At 37.2% G+C, this 18,799-nt stretch overlaps 2 protein-coding genes and 3 pseudogenes across 4 annotated transcripts; 1 reads left to right on the forward strand and 4 right to left on the reverse strand.

Annotated features, from left to right (window-relative positions):
* Positions 1-1,178: 1,178 nt before the first annotated feature.
* LOC140830310 (uncharacterized) lies at positions 1,179-1,775 on the reverse strand. The gene has a single exon (XM_073193593.1). The coding sequence runs from the start codon at positions 1,773-1,775 to the stop codon at positions 1,179-1,181; it is 597 nt and encodes a 198-aa protein (XP_073049694.1).
* A 1,385-nt stretch (positions 1,776-3,160) lies between these two features.
* LOC140830311 (UPF0481 protein At3g47200-like) lies at positions 3,161-11,628 on the forward strand (annotated as a pseudogene).
* Positions 11,629-11,661: 33 nt separating this feature from the next.
* On the reverse strand, positions 11,662-15,899 carry LOC140829160 (uncharacterized). Of its 3 annotated transcripts, XM_073192184.1 has the most exons (6): positions 15,693-15,710; positions 15,153-15,603; positions 14,181-14,650; positions 13,010-13,414; positions 12,192-12,397; positions 11,662-11,998 (listed from the first exon to the last, which is right to left on the reverse strand). In XM_073192184.1, exons 2-6 carry the CDS (start codon positions 15,182-15,184, stop codon positions 11,765-11,767), a joined length of 1,347 nt encoding a protein of 448 aa, XP_073048285.1. In that variant the 5' UTR covers positions 15,185-15,603; positions 15,693-15,710; the 3' UTR covers positions 11,662-11,764. The 3 variants fall into 3 exon arrangements, with proteins under 3 accessions (XP_073048285.1, XP_073048284.1, XP_073048286.1); XM_073192183.1 differs by having other exon boundaries at positions 15,153-15,899; XM_073192185.1 differs by having other exon boundaries at positions 15,324-15,894.
* A 125-nt stretch (positions 15,900-16,024) lies between these two features.
* Positions 16,025-16,786, reverse strand: LOC140829162 (G-type lectin S-receptor-like serine/threonine-protein kinase RLK1; annotated as a pseudogene).
* Positions 16,781-18,072, reverse strand: LOC140829161 (G-type lectin S-receptor-like serine/threonine-protein kinase RLK1; annotated as a pseudogene).
* Between the last annotated feature and the right edge of the window lie 727 nt (positions 18,073-18,799).

Here is an 18,799-nt window from a genome sequence, read left to right on the forward strand (position 1 = left end):
GAACTATTTACTCAACAGAAAATAAGAGTTTTTTGACACATTTTATTTCTATATATTTTTATTTCGATAGCAAGAAAAGCTTTTTACTGACAAAAGTGAGCCATTTCTTTATGTGTTCATAAATACAAACCGGTGCCTATGTTTCTGAAATCGAGTCAAAAAATACCCAAAGTTATAATTTATTATATTTTTAATTATAAAATATGAAGTACCTTTTTGATTGTTGGAACACGGTCAAAAAAAACTTTCCCACTAAAAAAATGTTTTTGTTGTCATTTTTGGACTGGAACTACGTAATTCTACACCCACCAGCTGACTACAATTGACCATTGTTTTGTCCAATTAGAGCTACCCACCAAACCGAATATTCTGACCTTTAATTTGGCTAGGTTCTCGATTGCGATTTGGATTGGGCAACTCGTTTCGGATTCGGATTCAGCGGCCAAAATTATGAAAAAAGATTATCATATCAGCATGCATATTTCTGTGTTTCTGGCAATTTTTTAGAAATTATTTTATTTATTCCGATATTTTACCAACAATAGATATGCAATTTATTATCCTAATTAACTATGGATTGTGGAAAATTATATAATATAAACTAAGGCAGAATTCGAAAATAAGAGCAAAAAAAATTCTAGATTGAGAGCGGGAAAATACTTGATTAATTAATACAAATATCATATTCTCCACATAAATTACAGAATTCCTACTATGTCACCCTCGATCGAAAAGAAAGACAAAAAAAAACAAGAGAAGGAGGAATACAGGATCAGGCTGCAAAGGAAACAAAGGAATAACAGAGAGAGCAGCCGATGATGAATAGTACCGAAACAAGATATTGAAACAGATTAATTTGTGTTATTTCTATATACAGAAATAAAAAAAAAACGCACTGGACAAGCATATGTATAACAACTTTGATAAATATTAGACGTGCATGTATATCAATCGATAATCAAAGTTTTGTTTTATTTTTATTTTTGATGTAGATGAATATGAATTGCCAGTAATGAGATATGATGAACCCAATTTCTTATTAAAATGGAAGATTTTAAATATGGACCAGATTTTGAAATTTTCTTGGTTTTAATTCCCACCATGAATTTATAACCTAGGCCCTATCGATTTACGAAACGAGGCAATTAATCGTAATGAACTTGGTAATAACCATTTAGTTACAACAAAACTGACGATTCCTTCTTCCTCGTCTTTATCCGCTTGCTCCTGGAACTGTATTTGCTTTTCTTCTCAACGATGGTATCGAGCTTCGGCTTCCATTGGTTTCGTCGCATGAGGACAACCAGCTGCTCGTAGTCTTTCCGCAACTGCGGGGTCGTGATGATTAATGTTTTATCCATCCCCGCGTCTAGTACTTCTTGCTGTTGACCGTACTCTTCGGATAGTTTGATTCTGAGACTCCCTCCCGGAGTCTTTTCTATTTGAAAAGCGGCGGCGCCAAATTTGGAGCTGCAGCGCAGGAACGAAGCGAATGTGAAGGTGGACTGGAAAATGTTAGCAGGAAGAAGGAAATAGTTGTGTCCGGGCTGAAGGCGATGGTGTTGGGGGAGAGCCGGGATTTTCTGACCTATGTAGAAGCAGTCGAAGCGGCACACCATGTGTTTGGGGAACTCGTCCATCAGCTCCCCGGCTTTGATGGGCCGGTCGTAGATCCTCACTTCTCCGTCGCACTTTACCAGCTTTATGGCCTTTCTGTGTTCTTGTGGGTGCACGCACCGCCCCCTCATGCCGAAGCAACCTGTACTGGCCGCCATCCGATCCTATTCCTCTCGTTAATCTTGCTCACCACACTCGATCATCTGTACGTATATAAATTCTGTGTTTGTTACAGCTGGTACCTACACTATACACTACTGTTATAATTTTCAAATCGGGATCGAGTCATTTGAGGAGATATATACATGTGTGTGTGTGTGTATATATATATATATATATATATATATATATATATACGAGTCAGATTACACGTACGTACACAACATACAAGATCAAGTCCAAGAATACAAACCCAATTATTATGCACGTGAAATCATTAATATATCAAAATTGTATATATATTTATTTATTTATAAAAAAAATATTGATAGTTATTACAAAATCAAACAAATCGTATGATAAAAACAACAGATTTCTATTAAATACCATGTTTAGTGTATATATAAAAATATCAATCTGAAAAAGTATTTTCATGAATTATTAAACTAGTAGTGACTTTCATAATAAAATAAATATTAGTATGACTATAGTTTTCAATATACTATATAATTATTAGTAAATTAAATTATTAATTTTATAATTGAAGTATCTAGTGATATAAAATGATGTAATTAAATATTTTAAAAAAATTATATATTTCAAATATAATTCATGACCAAACATCGTCTAACATGTAAAAAACGTTGATCCATCTAACGTTGTTTGACTAATGATATATTATATATATATATATCATGTCAAGTTCTTTTGATCCATAAAATCGTTATTAAATCCAACTTGTTCAAAATTCCAATCAGTGAGCCGCTTTTATTTGACTAGTGTTTTCTCATGTTCTATCTAGAAGTAGAAATGTAGAATGACAACTTCGGCAATCGGACAATATAAAATTGCTGCTTACGTCGGGGAATATGAACCAAATATATAATAATAATAATAATAATAATAATAATAATATATGTGGTCGTATTTTGAATGCTTTGCCTGATTAATTCGGCATCAAACATATTAATAATATATTTTTTTCAGTAAACGATTCCCTTTGATTTCTTTGCATGATTGCGTTAATTTTTTTTAATTCGGACTTCATAATTTTGAGTATTTATTACTATTTTTGTCAACAAGCTAATTAGCAGGATACCCAAAAAAAAAACATTAAATATTAGGATAAGCGTACAAAAATTATTAGATAGCTGGTTTAAATAGGGATTGATTTACACGTGCATTATTTAGATAGCTGGTTTAAATTGTATTTGATTGCAAAAACATGTAATAGATTCATATTTTAAGGAAACTATGACAATTAATAATCCTATATTATTGTTACTTATCGAGCTATCATATGAATTATATAATGTATATGTATATACTTTTTTACCCGATTAAATAAATGAGTAAACGGGTATGAAGAATTTCGGGTACGAAGATGGAGGTAGATTTTAAAGAACCCTATACATACTCGATCCAGATATTCGATTAAATTATATGTGTGTATGCGTGTGATTTTTCGGTTATAATGTTAATTATAATATGCTTTTGATGAATGATATTAGTTGGGTGGAATATATAAAATTAACTGTATATAGTTGATGTAATTTATGTGGGATGATAATGTTAGGATAAATTGTTTATAATATTTTGTTATTTTTCTATAATATTTAATATTTAATTTACTAATTTTTATATTTTTTTTCCTTATTGTATTCAATAATTTAGTGAATAATCATATCTTACTCGAAATAATTCAAACATTAGAAAATACAATTATAAGGAGTAATAAGATATTTGAATAATGTATGTATATTCAACCCTCATACGAGTATGAGATGAAGATGAAATTGAATACTCGATAGAGATGAAAATGAAGATACAAATGAATATAACAAATGAAGATGAGGATGGATGATATGAAATTCTAATCAAATCGAACTATATATGATCGAGCGCTTACCGTTTTACCAAAAACTATAACCGGTGGTAATGATACAACTCAAATCTTTTAAACCGCACAACAGCACAAGTACCACGGTTCGATGGCTCTACTAAGTAGTTGCACCCAACAATCTCCCTCACAATAATTACATTTTTTGCCATCAATGAGAATCGAACATGTGACGTTGACTCCGATACCAATTGTAGGACCGAATGTTTACCGCGTTACCAAAAGTTATAGCCGATGGTAATGGTGCAACTCAAATATTTTAAATCGCACAACATCACACGCACCACGTTTCGATCGTTCTACTAAACAAAGCTAATTATTGCATCCAACAAACTCATTACCATCTCTAGTATTCCTGACAGAGTTACTGTAATGCCCAAGAATTTGGTTACCGTAATCTGAGATGATTAACGTAATCTGAGATGATTTATTGATGATGAACTGATATGATTATAAATGAATTATGCCGAGACCGAACGGGGCCAAGTATATGACTTATACAAGAATTGGACAGAACTATTGGCGCCCGAGCGGTAGTTTTTAACCGCCCGAGCGCCGATGTTCAATAAAAGAGGCTTCGGGCAGAAAGCTTGGCGCCCGGGCGGTAGTTTTTGACCGCCCGAGCGCCATCGAGTAGTGCAGGGAGACAGAACTCCCCGCGCCCGGGCGGCAGAGTTTGACCGCCCGAGCGCCGAGCTCGCGCCCGGGCGGAAATTTATTACCGCCCGAGCGCGAGGCGTGTCGCAGGAAGGATGTGCCACTTGCCTTGTTGCATGTACGTGGTATATATATATATATATACATATATATATACATGCAAGATTTATTCAGAATTCAGAAACGATAAGAATTGAGAGAAAAGGGTTTCTGGAAAAGGGTTGAAAATCCTTACGCCTTTTGTGAGAAATCTGTCCGTCTGATTTTGAATCCGACTTGGGTATCGAGTTCCTATCGACGTAGGCTACAACTGGACGTAAGTTTTGCTACGTTTTGATATGTTCTAAAATTATGGTATTGTCAGAATCTGATATGATTCATATATGATGTTCTTGGCATGTTAGACATCGTATAATCGAAACCGGACTGAGGAACGGATACCATATGAAATTGTTATGAATTTTAGAGTTGATTGGATAAGAATTGATATCAAGATTGAGTGATTATCGAGTATAAGACGTTGGAATTGATATCTGACTGATATGATTGTTCTGGATATATTGAGATGATGACATTATGTTGTTGAAACAGAATTTGATTAAATTCTGATTATATCCAGTATTGGTTGAGTGATGTATTGATACCGTACCCTCGATATTGTCATTGTCAGACTGAGTATTGACAGGCTTGGGGTTCGAGACTTCGACAGAGTCAGAATATCAGAAAGAAAGGTATAAATTAATGTTGTGTTGGGATTGCACAACTCGAGGAAGGTTTGACTCGAGTTTCCCTAAATCACATACTTAGTTTATTACATTGATTCTGGTAATTGATGAGATTGATGATAGTAGTCTATTGATTTATAGTCACTGCATGTAATGACTGCTGATTCGCTAGTCACTGATTGAGTTGCTTAGATACTGACTGTATGTCTTGATTACTGAGTCGTTGAGTCACCGGCTGATTCGTCAGGTTATTGATTGATTCGTCTTATTATAGGCTGATTCGCCTAGTCACCGGCTGATTCGTCTGGTGATTGACTGATTCGTCTAAACTTAAGCTGATTCGCTTAATTACAGGCTGAGTTGTCTTATTATTGGCTGATTCGCCTAATTACCGGCTGATTCGTCAGGTTATTGACTGAGTCGTCAATTCTGCGGCTGATTCGTTCAGACACTGGAGATATTAATTATATCGATGCCGTTTAGGGATTGATTCATTCCTATCGACTGAGATTCGATATAATTACCTATATCCAGACATCGGGATCCCTAGGATAGAGTTGAGTCGAGTCTGAGACGACGCGTCGGTTGAGTTGAGTCTGATATGACATGTTGATTTACATTGTTTATGTCATTCATGATTATTGAATGTTTGATATGAATTTATGTTTCTGATTTGGGACATGTTATGAATAATTCTTATATGTTTTCGTATATGCTTTTATATGACTGCATGTTTACATTGTTTATACTGGGATATTTATATCTCACCGGAGTTATCCGGCTGTTGTCTTGTTTTGTATGTGTGCATGACAACAGGTGGGGCTGGATCAGGGTCAAGAAGAGGATGAGAGAAGATTAGATAGCGTGGAGATCCGGGCTTCGAAGCAACATAGGATTCAGCACTGATGTGTAGTTGAACCTAGTTGAATTCTTGTAGATAACACAAGAGTTGTATGTTCATGTTTAATATGTAATTTGATTAAATTACATTACGTTTCCGCTGTGTAATTTAGAAAAATTTTAGACCCTGTTTTATAATTGATTAATTAGTCCCCAATGATGATTAAGAACATGATTAGCGTCCGGGTCCCCACAACAGGTGGTATCAGAGCGATAGATCCTTTAGATTGAGATCGAAGAGGCTAGTGAGCGGGGTAGATTGAGTTCTCTTCCTTGCTTTTGGATGCTAGCAATCTATTATGTCTTACTGCTTTATATAATGCATGTTACTTGAATTATCTGATTTGATTTTGTAATATGTATTATTTGAAATGAATTCGAACCGATTCTCGATCAGCAGTAAGATGATCGGAGGAGAGACTGAATTGAAACAGGTTTGTTGGATTGGGTTACTAATCCTTTTGAGTTTCAGATATGCCTCCTAGACGAATTCCAGAACAGGGTAGTACATCGAATCCTCCAATGGATGTAACACCGACTCCAATGGAAACCTTGCTGAAGAGGTTTCAGTCATTCAAACCACCCACTCTGACGGGTACTGAGACATCAGTCGAGTGTGAGAGTTGGTTAGGTAGCATTGAGTTGCTGTTTGATTCACTGGAGTACAGTGATGAGCGCCGGATTAAATTGATTGGGCACCAGTTGCTTGATGTTGCACAAAGCTGGTGGGTTACAATGAAGAGGGCCTTGGAGCAACGAGGTACGATTATTACTTGGGATGTATTTAAAACTGAGTTTTATCAGAGAATTTTTCCAATATCGTACAGAAAAGACAAGGGGGCGGAGTTTGCCAACTTGAGACAGGGTCAGCTGAACATTGAAGAATATGTGACCAAGTTCTCTACTTTGTTGAAGTTTGCTCCACATGTGTCTGAAAATGACGAAGCCGTTGCTGATCAGTTTATCAATGGCTTGAATCCCGATATTTTTACATTGGTGAATACAGGGCGACCGAATAACTTTGCTGATGCTATGAATAGAGCAAAGGGCGCTGAAGCGGGCCTGATAAGGCAGAGAGGAGCTGAATTTGTTCCTCCAGTGTCGAGACCACCGCAACCACCTCCCCGATTCGAGAGTGGCAGTAGCAGTGGTGGAAAGAAAGATTTTCTGAAGGCTAGAGGAAAGCAGTTTAAGAAGTCTGGCGGCAGTTCTTCTAGTTCCAGTGGGTCTCAGCAGAGTTATACTGGCGTGTATTGCGGAAATTGTGGAGGGAGACATTCCACTGAACAATGCCAAGGAGTACTTGGTAGCTGCCACTTCTATAAACAACAGGGACATTTTTCCAGAGTGTGTCCACAGAGGGGTTCCCAAAGATTTCAGGGAGTCGAATCATCTGGATCAGCGGCACAGGGAAGTAGACGATCAGCTGCCGTTTCTTCATTTCAGCCAGCACCATCTCAGTCACAGCAGAGGCCAGGAGGATGCCAGACAGTTGGCCAGCCTCCTAGACAGCAGGCCAGAGTATTTGCTTTGACCGAGGAACAGGCTCAGCAAGCACCAGATGATGATGTTGCAGGTAACTAATTTGTTTGATTATCCTGCATATGTATTGAGGGATACCGGTGCTTCACATACTTTTATTTCTGAAAGATTTGCATTGATGCATGCATTATCTGTTGAGTTCCTATTTACTGTAGTATTTGTTTCTTTTCCTTTTGGAAAAGATCTGGTATCAGTGATTTCTGTTAGATCTTGTATACTACAGTAGGATAAGAATGAGATCGAGTTAGATTGTGTGGTAGATGGTATTGTAATGGTGTTCTATGATTTTGGAACTGCATGACTGATATTGATATACTGATCAAGTACATAGCTACCATAGATTAGTTCCAAAAAAGGGTGAGAATCAGAGCTGAGATGACCAAGGGAGGAATATTGTACGATAAGAATTCTAGACTGAGAATTCCTTTGATATTCGTACTAGCTATGACTCGATTATTACAGAAAAAAAAAACAGAGTGACTCCTTATGTATTCAGTTGATTTACTGAAGTTGAGTCTATCATTGGCTGATTTACCAATGATAAGAAAGTTCTCGATGTTTTCTCTGATAAGACTTCAGATCTGATTTCAATCAGAGAGATTGATTTTAGTTTTGAACTGATATTAGAAATTGTTGAAATTTTGAATCCTGATTGAGACAGATTGCATTCAGGATGTGTTATATCTGAAGATGATATATTCGTGATTTTCACAGAATTAAACCGTGATTAGTCAGCCGAGGTTGACATCAGTGTCAGACAGTTGCGGTTTATGAGTTTAGCATGTTTTGAATCTGATTGAATATTGATGTTATTCGGAATACGTGCTTGAGACAGATTATAGACAATGGAAATTGTATTATACAGTCCGAACCAGAGCTAATTTTGAAATATAAGTAGGTTAGAAAGTGGACCAGAATGTACAGAATTCGATATCGATAGTCAGAATAAGGTGTCGATCCGAATATCAGGTAAGTAATACTGTATTGTATGTTGATAATTGATTTGTTTGTGCCGATATTTCGAATGTAAAATGACATAGATTGTTAGAAAAGTGCAATACTTGATTCAGTAGGCATCCTGATAGCAGAAAATGTTTTGATGGAAATAGATGAGATTAGATATGGCAGAGTTTAGACTGAAATGTCTGAACTACAGACAGATAAAGATAGAAAGAAAATAAACCAAGAGATTGGTTATGTAACTTGTCGGTTCCTGAATGGAAATGAGATTACATTTCCAGGGATATCGTGATGAAGTTACTACATTTCTTTCGAAATTGAGTAGTGATTGAGTTAGGAATGACAGACTGACCCAGTCTGTGAGTGCTAACTCGTACATGAAGATGTACAAATATGATATATACTGAAATTTTGTCAGAAAAGTAATTAGTTTACTCGGAGTGTTGAGAATTGACTATATTAAACCGTGATTTTGGTTGATTTTGCACATTTGACCGAATGTACAGTAAGAGTTGGTTACTAGATGATATCTGAATACTGAATAGTATTCACTATCTGACGGACAGTCAGAGTGGAGTATCCAGATTCCAGAACATAGGCTTAGAGTAGTAGTGTTTGATTTAACACTAATTAGCAGGATTTATTGTCATGTTGTGAGTTTTTATACCACAACAGATATTAAATGAATATGAGAATGACACTATTAGACACGTTGTACGTTAAGAAGTACAGATTCCCTCTTTATTGAAATGATATCTCTGAGGTTCCTGAGATTCGACCTGACATGATCAGAGATATGACTGAAAAGATGAAGCTAATTCAGAAGAAAATGAAAATAGCTCATGATAATCAGACTGAATAGGCCAACATCGGACGATGACTGTTGGTAAATGAGATTAAAGATCGAATATATCTCGGATTGAGATAAACTGACTTAATAACAGTTGATGGTGTTGGGCTGTTACGAACTGTTAGATGAGTATATACCGATGTTGTATAACCCGTATTGCGAGATTGACTTTATCAGAGCTATGTGTAGAAATAGAATTTGATATAAGATTGAGATATCAGAATAGATTTCTTGAGATGAGTTTCTGATTTAAACTCTATATACATTTCTTCGGATATATCTGAATTGATTACTTACGAGTTCGAGGGCGAACTCAGATCTAAGAGGGGGAGAAATGTAATGCCCAAGAATTTGGTTACCGTAATCTGAGATGATTTATTGATGATGAACTGATATGATTATAGATGCATTACGCCGAGACCGAACGAGGCCAAGTATATGACTTATACAAGAATTGGACAGAACTATTGGCGCCCGAGCGGTAGTTTTTAACCGCCCGAGCGCCAATGTTCAATAAAAGAGGCTTCGGGCAGAAAGCTTGGCGCCCGGGCGGTAGTTTTTGACCGCCCGAGCGCCATCGAGTAGTGCAGGGAGACAGAACTCCACGCCCCCGGCGGCAGAGTTTGACCGCCCGAGCGCCGAGCTCGCGCCCGGGCGGAAATTTATTATCGCCCGAGCGCGAGGCGTGTCGCAGGAAAGATGTGCCACTTGCCTTGTTGCATGTACGTGGTATAACCGACCTCAACAAGAATGCTTACATGGATTGGTATCCATCGGACACCAGCGCCGCGCTCTCCTTCGCTTTCTCAAAAGATCCGAGAAACCCCTCCAAAGCTTTATGGACGCATTGACTCCAGTGGTGAAGGATCTCAAGGACGTTAACAGACCTCAAGTTGCACCAAGATACTGAAGCTCTCTTGGAGCTCATGATCTTGGATGGCTGCTTCATCTTGGAAATATTGCGTAGTACCTCCCAGTCGGAGAGTCCCGGTCCCAGTCAAATACTACTGATGGTGGTGCTGATCAGGCAACAGACCACGATCATACTGATAATGATCCCATCTTTAGCAGCCATAGAAAGCTCTACATTGTTCCCTATCTAAAGTGTGACATACTGATGCTCGAGAATCAAATACCCATGATGGTTCTGAAAAACTAGATGGTGTTCAAAAAGATGAAAAGCCAGATGCCGTTCAAAATGATAATTCCTCAAAGGTCGACATTCATTTTACGTATTATTAAACGCACTTCTCGCTTTACATTAAATTTATATATATAGTATCCAGTAAATTTCGTGGTTTTTTTACGTAATTGTATCTATTTTCCAGGAAGGACGTACGGAGTTGGCGAAAGTTATTCTCAAATTCTTTTCTCGACCCTCCAGTTCCTTTCTGCTGTTTAAGAAACTTTGCCATCGTGGGCTTTTGCCCACCTGGGCACGCTCTATTATGTTATTAATTCTCAATGCTTTGATTAGGATCCTGGCCGAAACCTGAACTACGAGCGTTGACTTCTTTCTTTAGCCAAGAAGTTAGGCCGGTTCAACGAGTGCTTGCACATATTGGACGTGTATGAAATTAAAGAACCTACTCCTGGATTCCAACCATCCCGCGAATGGAAACAAAAACAGAGTGATTCCCACCATGACATCAACCAGGGTGGAGACGATCATACGGTCAGCCACAGAGCTCATTGAAGCTGGAAATCAAATAGAGAAAAGTAGGACAAGAAGCCTCAAGGACATATCATTCCGCAAAGGGGTTCTCAAGTTTCCACTTATCGTGGTGGATGACGCACTCGAGTCACTGTACCTGAACCTAATAGCAGTCGAGAGGCTCTATGTGGGGCCAGGGAGTGAGACCACTTCCTACATTTTCTTCATGGATAACTTAATCAACAATACCAGAGATGTGAGCTTGTTGCATTCATGCGGTGTCATACAGAGTGCACTCGGCAGTGGCTAACTTGTTCAACTCTGTCCAAAGACGTAACACCTGAACCCACGAGCAGCTTGGACGAGGTGCTTAAGAAGGTTAGCGATTACTGCCAGAGGCCATGGCACAAATGGAGAGCTAACCTCTTGCATAACTATTTCACTAATCCATGGGCCGTTCTTTCCGTAGTTGCTGCAATAATTCTTTTTGCACCTCACCGCCATCCATACCGTATACGGTGTTTTATGTCATGTTGACCCCTCTGGCAGATGCAACATTCTAGCTTGGCGGTATTTATTCGTGTGCTCGTGTGTGTGTGTGTGTGTTTTTCAGACGTTCTCTTTGGTGTTTTGTATTTTTCATTTTTTTACATTTGCCCGCTAAATTTGAAAAATAAACTTGAGAATTTCAAGGCACTTAACAGCTTCTAAAGTAGTGGACGTATGTAGAATGATAAACGATTCTCTTGTCCAGGACACTATTTCTTCGAGTCCAACAATTCTTACCATTTTCACCAAAACTAACAAGGAAAAATGAGGGGGGAGGGATCTCTCTGCAGCTTTCCATCAGCTATAATTAACTTCTTCAACTTCTCTTCGCACCAAAATAGTTGCTCTTTGCTAATCTTCGATTTCCGGAGAACCCTTGACAATACTTTCACATCTACAACCCCAAGCACCATGTCCATGTCATCTCTTGATTTCTTTTTATAGCCCTTGCTCCGCTTCCTCAGCTCTTTCAGTTTCATTGCTTTCTGCGATTTCAGGATTTAAGTTTTTATCATGTAATAATACTTTACGATACCAAGAAACCTTGGTATTATGAAACCTTACAACCAACCGATTTTATGTTTTCTCCCCTGATGGAGAAAATAACCTAACGAAACCAAACTGAAATGAGCAGCATCATAAAATAAGAGGAGAAATCGAGTACAGAGAAGGCTTCACCTTCTCAAGAGAAATTTGAATCTGTTCAACGGGTGTAGTCATTTGGTTTTGAGTTCCAAATAAATTACGTGAGCTGCTGGATTTTTTCTTGTCCATCTTAACAAACTGGAGAAAGCTTAAGATTGAGCATTCCATTATCCTAGTGAGATCTGAGGCAAGTACCATAATATCTGATGCGTCTTCTCCGGTGTTTTGCCCATCAAAACCTAAAGCCGCCGAGATAGAGTCAATAAAAAAAGAAGCAAAAAATAAAACAAAATTAAGGCTCAATAATAGTTATTCAAAAGAGGAATTCATTCATCAGTGAAAAAATATTGGTTAGTGAAGAATTAAATCATAAAATTTCGAGAAGTCGAATAACATTGAATTAAGACATCAATAAAACAAGGATGATAAAAGGGGACATTTTCAAGTAATCGCAGTCGATTTCTATTATTTCTCAAGAACAACAAGGGAAGAGTAGGAAATGAATTAACATTTATTAAATGTTAGAAGATCTGATAATACTGTTGAATATTATCAAGATCAGGAATTGCCTTCATCTATCTGGGATAAGAACTCGGAAATTCAAAGTTACAATGAACACTAAATAAATATTAGGGCAGAAAGAGCCAACAATAGAGTTTACTGATTTATAGTCAAGGAAATCTGTTCTAGAACCATCGTAAGGTCAGGGTACGTCTTCTTAAAGAAAGGAAAACAAGCAGGAAAAGAAAGGAAAAAATAAGTTGTGCTCGAGTAGATAAGCCATGTAAAGCTCGTTTTAGGAATGGACTATATATGCCCACGACATTTTATATCATTTTCACCAATCATACCTTGGATTTTTGGGACCTGAAGAAGTTTGGGCAAAGATTTTCTTGCTCGAAAGTAGATCTCTGGCCTCAAACCCACCTCAAAAGGTTCATTTTCAATAAACCTTTGCAACAGAACCTGGAACTGCTGAAACTGCTGAGCACTATAGTTGTAGGAGGTGGAGCTTTCAGGTTGGCTAGATATTTTCTGATTCAACTGAGTGTATTGGCAGTGTAGCACCTCCCAAGCCAAGCACGTTTGAGCCACATATGCAGTTTCAAGCTCTTGCAAAGGGTCATTAAATGGCTGCTGTAACTGCTTGTTTTCCTCTTTCACTCCCTCAAATTTTCTCAAAGAAAGGCACCCAAGGGGAGAAGAAAGCTTTCTAGATGAAGATCTTGGGGGTGGAGTTGAAAGTAATTGAGATCCTGAGGCATTTTAAGTGTGCGTATATGTTTAGAAACACAAAATATAGCTGCCTCACAAAGTCCTGAAAACTTATTTCACACTATTTGACCTCTTTGTCATTATCTAACCCGGTTAACACTTACAACAGCAAAGTACACTGAACTTGGATGAGCCACCAGAGCTAAGCATTTCAAATCGGTCACAAACAAATTTTTAAGAATGACAATCATTAGAAGTTTTGAGATAAAAGAAATAAATAATTATAATCTTCAATAATTGATTATTTTAGATAACAACATTTTTAAGGAAGTAAAATTCATCTTTATGAGCTTGCAGTTAACTTCATGAAGCATCAGCTACATTAATACAGAAGTATGAATATAATCCAAGCACAGCTGGCAGGTTGGAGATAAAATAACAAAACTGCGTGGCGCGGTGACCAATAACTCAGATAAATTTCGTGGCAAAAACACTTGCTTTGACGCTATATGGTACAATTAGGAATTACGGCCTCTGGCCTTGGTCTCTTTATTATAGTTTAAATGCATTTATAATCAACACCGCTAGCTAACTTTCATCATACATTCTGTTTACCATTTTCATTTAATATAGTGTTGATATTAGCTTGCAAAGTGATCCTGCAATATAAATAAAACACCTTTTTACGTGAATGACATAAGACTGATGATGATACTAAAAAGCAAAGCTAAAGATTCTAAGCACAGGTAAATTAAAAACAAAAACGAACAAAGATCCTTATTATTTATAGTTGCGAAGAAAAATTACCAACTTCTAGCAGTTGCTGGCCAATTGAGCGGTCAAAAAACAGCATGCGCTCACAATATATGTCATACACAGCATCAAAACCAGACCAAAACTGCCTCCCTTCTGCTTCTACATCCCTCCACTCACAAGCACTGGTACCCCCTTCTTCCTCCTCTTCGTCCTCGTCTACAGGAGAAGTTTCCTCGGGTATCAACACCATAAAGCTGTTTCTTTTCAACTCCTTCAGCCTCTTCTTCACCTCATTGGTTATGAAATCATCGTCGTCGTCTTCCATTTCAGCATTTGTAGAATCAACATGAACTGATTTACCCAATACATCACAATCCCCATTCCTGAGCTCCTCTGGCTGTCTCACTGGCTGATCATGATTAACATTTTTGTCATCTGGTTTGCGGGCATTCCTAAACTTCTTCAGTTTGAAGAAATCCATCAATGAAATCGTTGCACAGCCGCGCTCTATGCCCCTTCTCCTACAAGATTGGCAGATTTAAAATCAAGATAACTCATTATTTCTTGTCAACATATACCAAAAGCCATATAACTAATTATATGGTAAGACCAAAAAAAATTCCATTGGGAAAAACAGCAGTCTTAATCTATGGAGAATCGAAACCCCTTATGGTGAAATTCAAATGAGATAATAGTACCCTGAAAATGCATATATTATTATCGATGATTTCAACCATGCAAGGAATCTTTAAATTTGTCATCAGATCCACAATCTTTAGTGCAGTGGTGTGGGAAGGTGGGCCTCTTAAATTTTCCAATGGTCATAGATGTTTTTCAAATACGCGTCCGATCAGGTTCAAAGGCGAGCTTAACGCACAAGGACAACTCAAGCCAATCGATGATGTCACTAGGACTAGAAGTCACCACCACAAAGAAAAAATTATAAAGCTCGGTGCTTTTTCCATCCTGAATATATTTTCTGAACAAAGCGGATAAAAACTTTAAAACAAATGTGTAACTTACGCATTCCACATTTCTTTTCCCCGTGTAAACATCTCGAACCTCCCCGCACCCACGGTGCTCCCAGAAACAGATGAAACCAAACAAGGGAAAAGGGAATTGCCGAAAGCAAAAGAAAGAAAAAGAAACGACACACTTATGCAACAACAGAGGTAAGGGCAAAAGAACACTCACAGAAATGAACGTAGGAACAGTTAAGACCCCATCACGCAGCCATTTCACAGGACGAAACCCTAAGAGAGAGAGGCTATGGGTTTGTTGGAGTTTGCAAAGTACAACATAAACGTTGGGTTTAAAGAAATCCGTGGCATGCAATAAATGCCAGATTTCCACAATTTGAATGAATCTCAAGCGAGAGTTATCCTAGATTTTGGTACTAGGTTCGCGTCTTTTCTTTAATTTTCTTGTTTTCACGTTTATTTACTGTAAAAATTGTGTCTTGAGATCTGCAAAGCTGCAGTAATCACATCTTTAAAAAACAAGATTTGAAAGACAAAAGGATGGTATTGATTTGCATTAATAAACAGCACTTTAGTGCATTACATTGGGGAGAGGGATCCAAACAGAGCATATTGTCAGAAACAGAACACGACCCTCACCCCCCACCCCCCGGGCTTGGCCATCCCCTTCGCAACAGCTTAGCTGTGGCGGTTCTTGTTTCCATCCATCATTCATTTCCAACTACTGTATCAACAAACATTATAAACTTAGACCCTAGTAAAAAATGTAGAGTCAATTTTTTTATTTTTTTTATTACAATATTGTAGATCATTTCTCCTTATTTTGTAGGGTTGATTTCATGTATAAAAAGTGTGATGGGTCGAAAAAGTCTCGATTTGGACAAATTAGCCCCGTTGCATGTATACATGAAAATTGAAAACTGTACAAGAAAAAAATTTAAAAATTAATAAATAATCAAAATTACATTTCATCTTTATATTAATAATAATTAAGAATAAAAAAATATCATCACAATTTAAAATCTATTAATATATATTCAACTCGTAACAAAAAAAATCATGATTACATGTTTTCATATTAAATATATCATAATATAATACGATTATTTCAATCATAAAATATAATAAACTAAATTTTAAAACTAAGGTATTTATTGGGTGGAAAATGAGTGTTTTAAGTTTTGAATGCACCAAAGCGCAACTTTCACTAATCTTTGGACCCTGTTCAAATCATCCAATGCTTCATTATCATCGCCACCAGAATATCAAGTTTTCCCTCTATGTAGCAATCCCACGCCAGATCAGTAAGAACAGATAACTCATTGCCATTTTCCAAATCATCCAAGCTTCTCCTGCAAGAAACTATCTCCAGAAGCAACACACAAATTAAGCTGTAAATTAAACATCCCCTTTCACGGCTATTTGCGTGTTCCTGAACCACTCGGGTGCAACATAGCCTTTTTGTTCCTCTGATATTCGTCAGCGTTCAGCTCTGATCCATCAGCAGAAGCTTGGATAACCCGAAATCTGAAATCCGGGTGATTTAATAGTCATTGAGAAGTATGTTTTGAGGCTTTATGTCGCAGTGAATGATCTGCTTGCTGCATTCTTCGTGTAGATATGTTAGTCCCTGCGTGACCCCTATGGCCATTTGGTCCTCTGGGCAACCTAATAAACAAGCATTAAGACAAGAGGATCTGAGGTCTTATTCTGTACTATGAGCTTTTTGTGAATAATCATTAAATGGCCAATACGTATCTTGAATCTCCACCAATTCGAATATATCTTCCGGTGAGCCTTTCTGGCTTTCGATGCAGTACCAGACTGCATCAGGCTTCCAGTCGCTCCCATTCAGGAGATGTCACACGTTATTATAGCCACAAGCCCAGCTGCCTTTCTGTCCGTCAACAGATAGACATATATTATTAGGCCATAAAGAGACAACATTCCACCCTGAATTACCATTCTTAGTACTACAATACCGAATAAAAACACCGTCAAAATTCAGGTTAGCCCTGTAATAATTTTCAGAAGCTGGAGGGATCAAAAGAGCCGAAAGATCATATAGTTCCCCATTTCTTCTCCAAACAAACAAGGAGCTCGTTTCATTAAAAACAACCTGATTAACAGAATTCGATGCATTAGCATCAGAAGCATGGTCCGTCAATTAAATTTTTTCTAAATTATATAATTATTTCTGTTTTTATTAAAAAAATACTCTGCGACAATAACCACGACCGTCCGCGAGATGTCAATCGAAACGCAACAGCTGCCTCCACAACGGAGGACCATGATCAGAAGTTGAGCTAGTGTAATAACCATCGTCAAAATCCGTATTTGAAATCACACGTTTCGTACTGAACACGATGTTTCCATTGTCAAGCATCCTGGCGTAGAATCTTCCCTGGGAAAAGCTTGTCTCCGTTTTTCTTGAACTAAACATGCCGTTAATCTCAATTGTTTGAGTGGACACTATGGTATCTATCGGGTTCTTCAACTTTCCCACGACCGGGTGGAATCACTGCCGAAAATAACAAGATTTTCCCTATCATTCAAGAACCCGTATGCATTGTCATCAGGAGAAAGATGAGTGGTCCAAATAAACTGGTTCTGAGGATCCCGCAGCTGAAGTCCACCCGCAGCAACCAGCCGAATCGTTGAGCCTCGAGGCACTGGATTTCCGCCATTGTTGTACCAGATAATGGTTTTTCCTGCGATTTTATCAAACCAGATGGAAAGCAAGAAGAGATCTTTGTTATCCTGGAGCTGTTTAAATCAAAAAGCAAAGTCTCCTGAAGGATAAAGACCCGGGTTCGAGCTTTCGCCCGCTGTTAAAGAAGCTCCAACCGTTATGTTGAGATAGAGCGCAGAGCGGGAAGATAAGCAGGAGGAGGAAGATAAGATCAGTGCAGAGCGTAGAAGCCATTGGAAGAGCATTTATTTTTGCAATTTATTTCCATATAATTTCACTACAAGTAAACAAAATTTTGTGATGTATATTGTTTTTTTCTTAAACGTGAAGGAGTTTATTTTAAATATCAATAGACATATCTATAACTGAGAGAAAATGTATTTAGTATTATGAATAAACCCACTAAAAATAATATGTATTATATAAAAATAAATATTAAAAAATATGAAAATTATGGAAATAAAAAAAGGATTTGCGTTGATGGATTATATGAATATAAAATAGAAAAAACACTCATTAATTTCTAATAGTGGTGAACTTATAACTAAATTTAATAGGTGGGAAATTTTGGCCACATTATTATTTTTTTTAAAAAAAGAATAAAATATGAAACAGTTGAATTGGAGTATCTCATTATCTATATATATTATATTGTTGCTAAATACTTAACAAATGGACTACAATATCTTACCTCGTACATGATGGGCCTCCCTCCCTAATGGTTATCTGGCCTTCCAAGACCCAATCCATCTTTTCATGATAAAATGAAATAATAATAATTGGATGATAGAATATGATCCCACCGAAAAAATGTTAGGAATCTGAATATTTGATGTTGATTGATTTTGAAATATACAACATGGCAAGGACGATAAATTTCCCTACTTTACAAAAGTTAAAAGGCCACTACATAAACTATTCTCAATGAATCCTTCAACTTTTTTTTAAAAAAAAAATTGATAATAATTATCAATCTAATATAATCAGATGCTTAATTA

This window comes from Primulina eburnea, chromosome 4 (assembly GCF_022965805.1).
Source record: "Primulina eburnea isolate SZY01 chromosome 4, ASM2296580v1, whole genome shotgun sequence".
Classification (NCBI taxonomy): Eukaryota; Viridiplantae; Streptophyta; class Magnoliopsida; order Lamiales; family Gesneriaceae; genus Primulina; species Primulina eburnea.

Bases quoted from the DNA above. Each gene is read 5' to 3' on its own strand.
- LOC140830310 (XM_073193593.1), bottom strand. From the start codon at position 1,775: ATGGCGGCCAGTACAGGTTGCTTCGGCATGAGGGGGCGGTGCGTGCAC.
- LOC140829160 (XM_073192183.1), bottom strand. From the start codon at position 15,184: ATGTTTACACGGGGAAAAGAAATGTGGAATGC. The intron at 14,651-15,152 runs GTAAGTTACACA...CCAATCTTGTAG, and splicing joins GGAAAAGAAATGTGGAATGC to GAGAAGGGGCATAGAGCGCG. The intron at 12,398-13,009 runs GTATGATTGGTG...CGGCGGCTTTAG, and splicing joins TCAGGTCCCAAAAATCCAAG to GTTTTGATGGGCAAAACACC.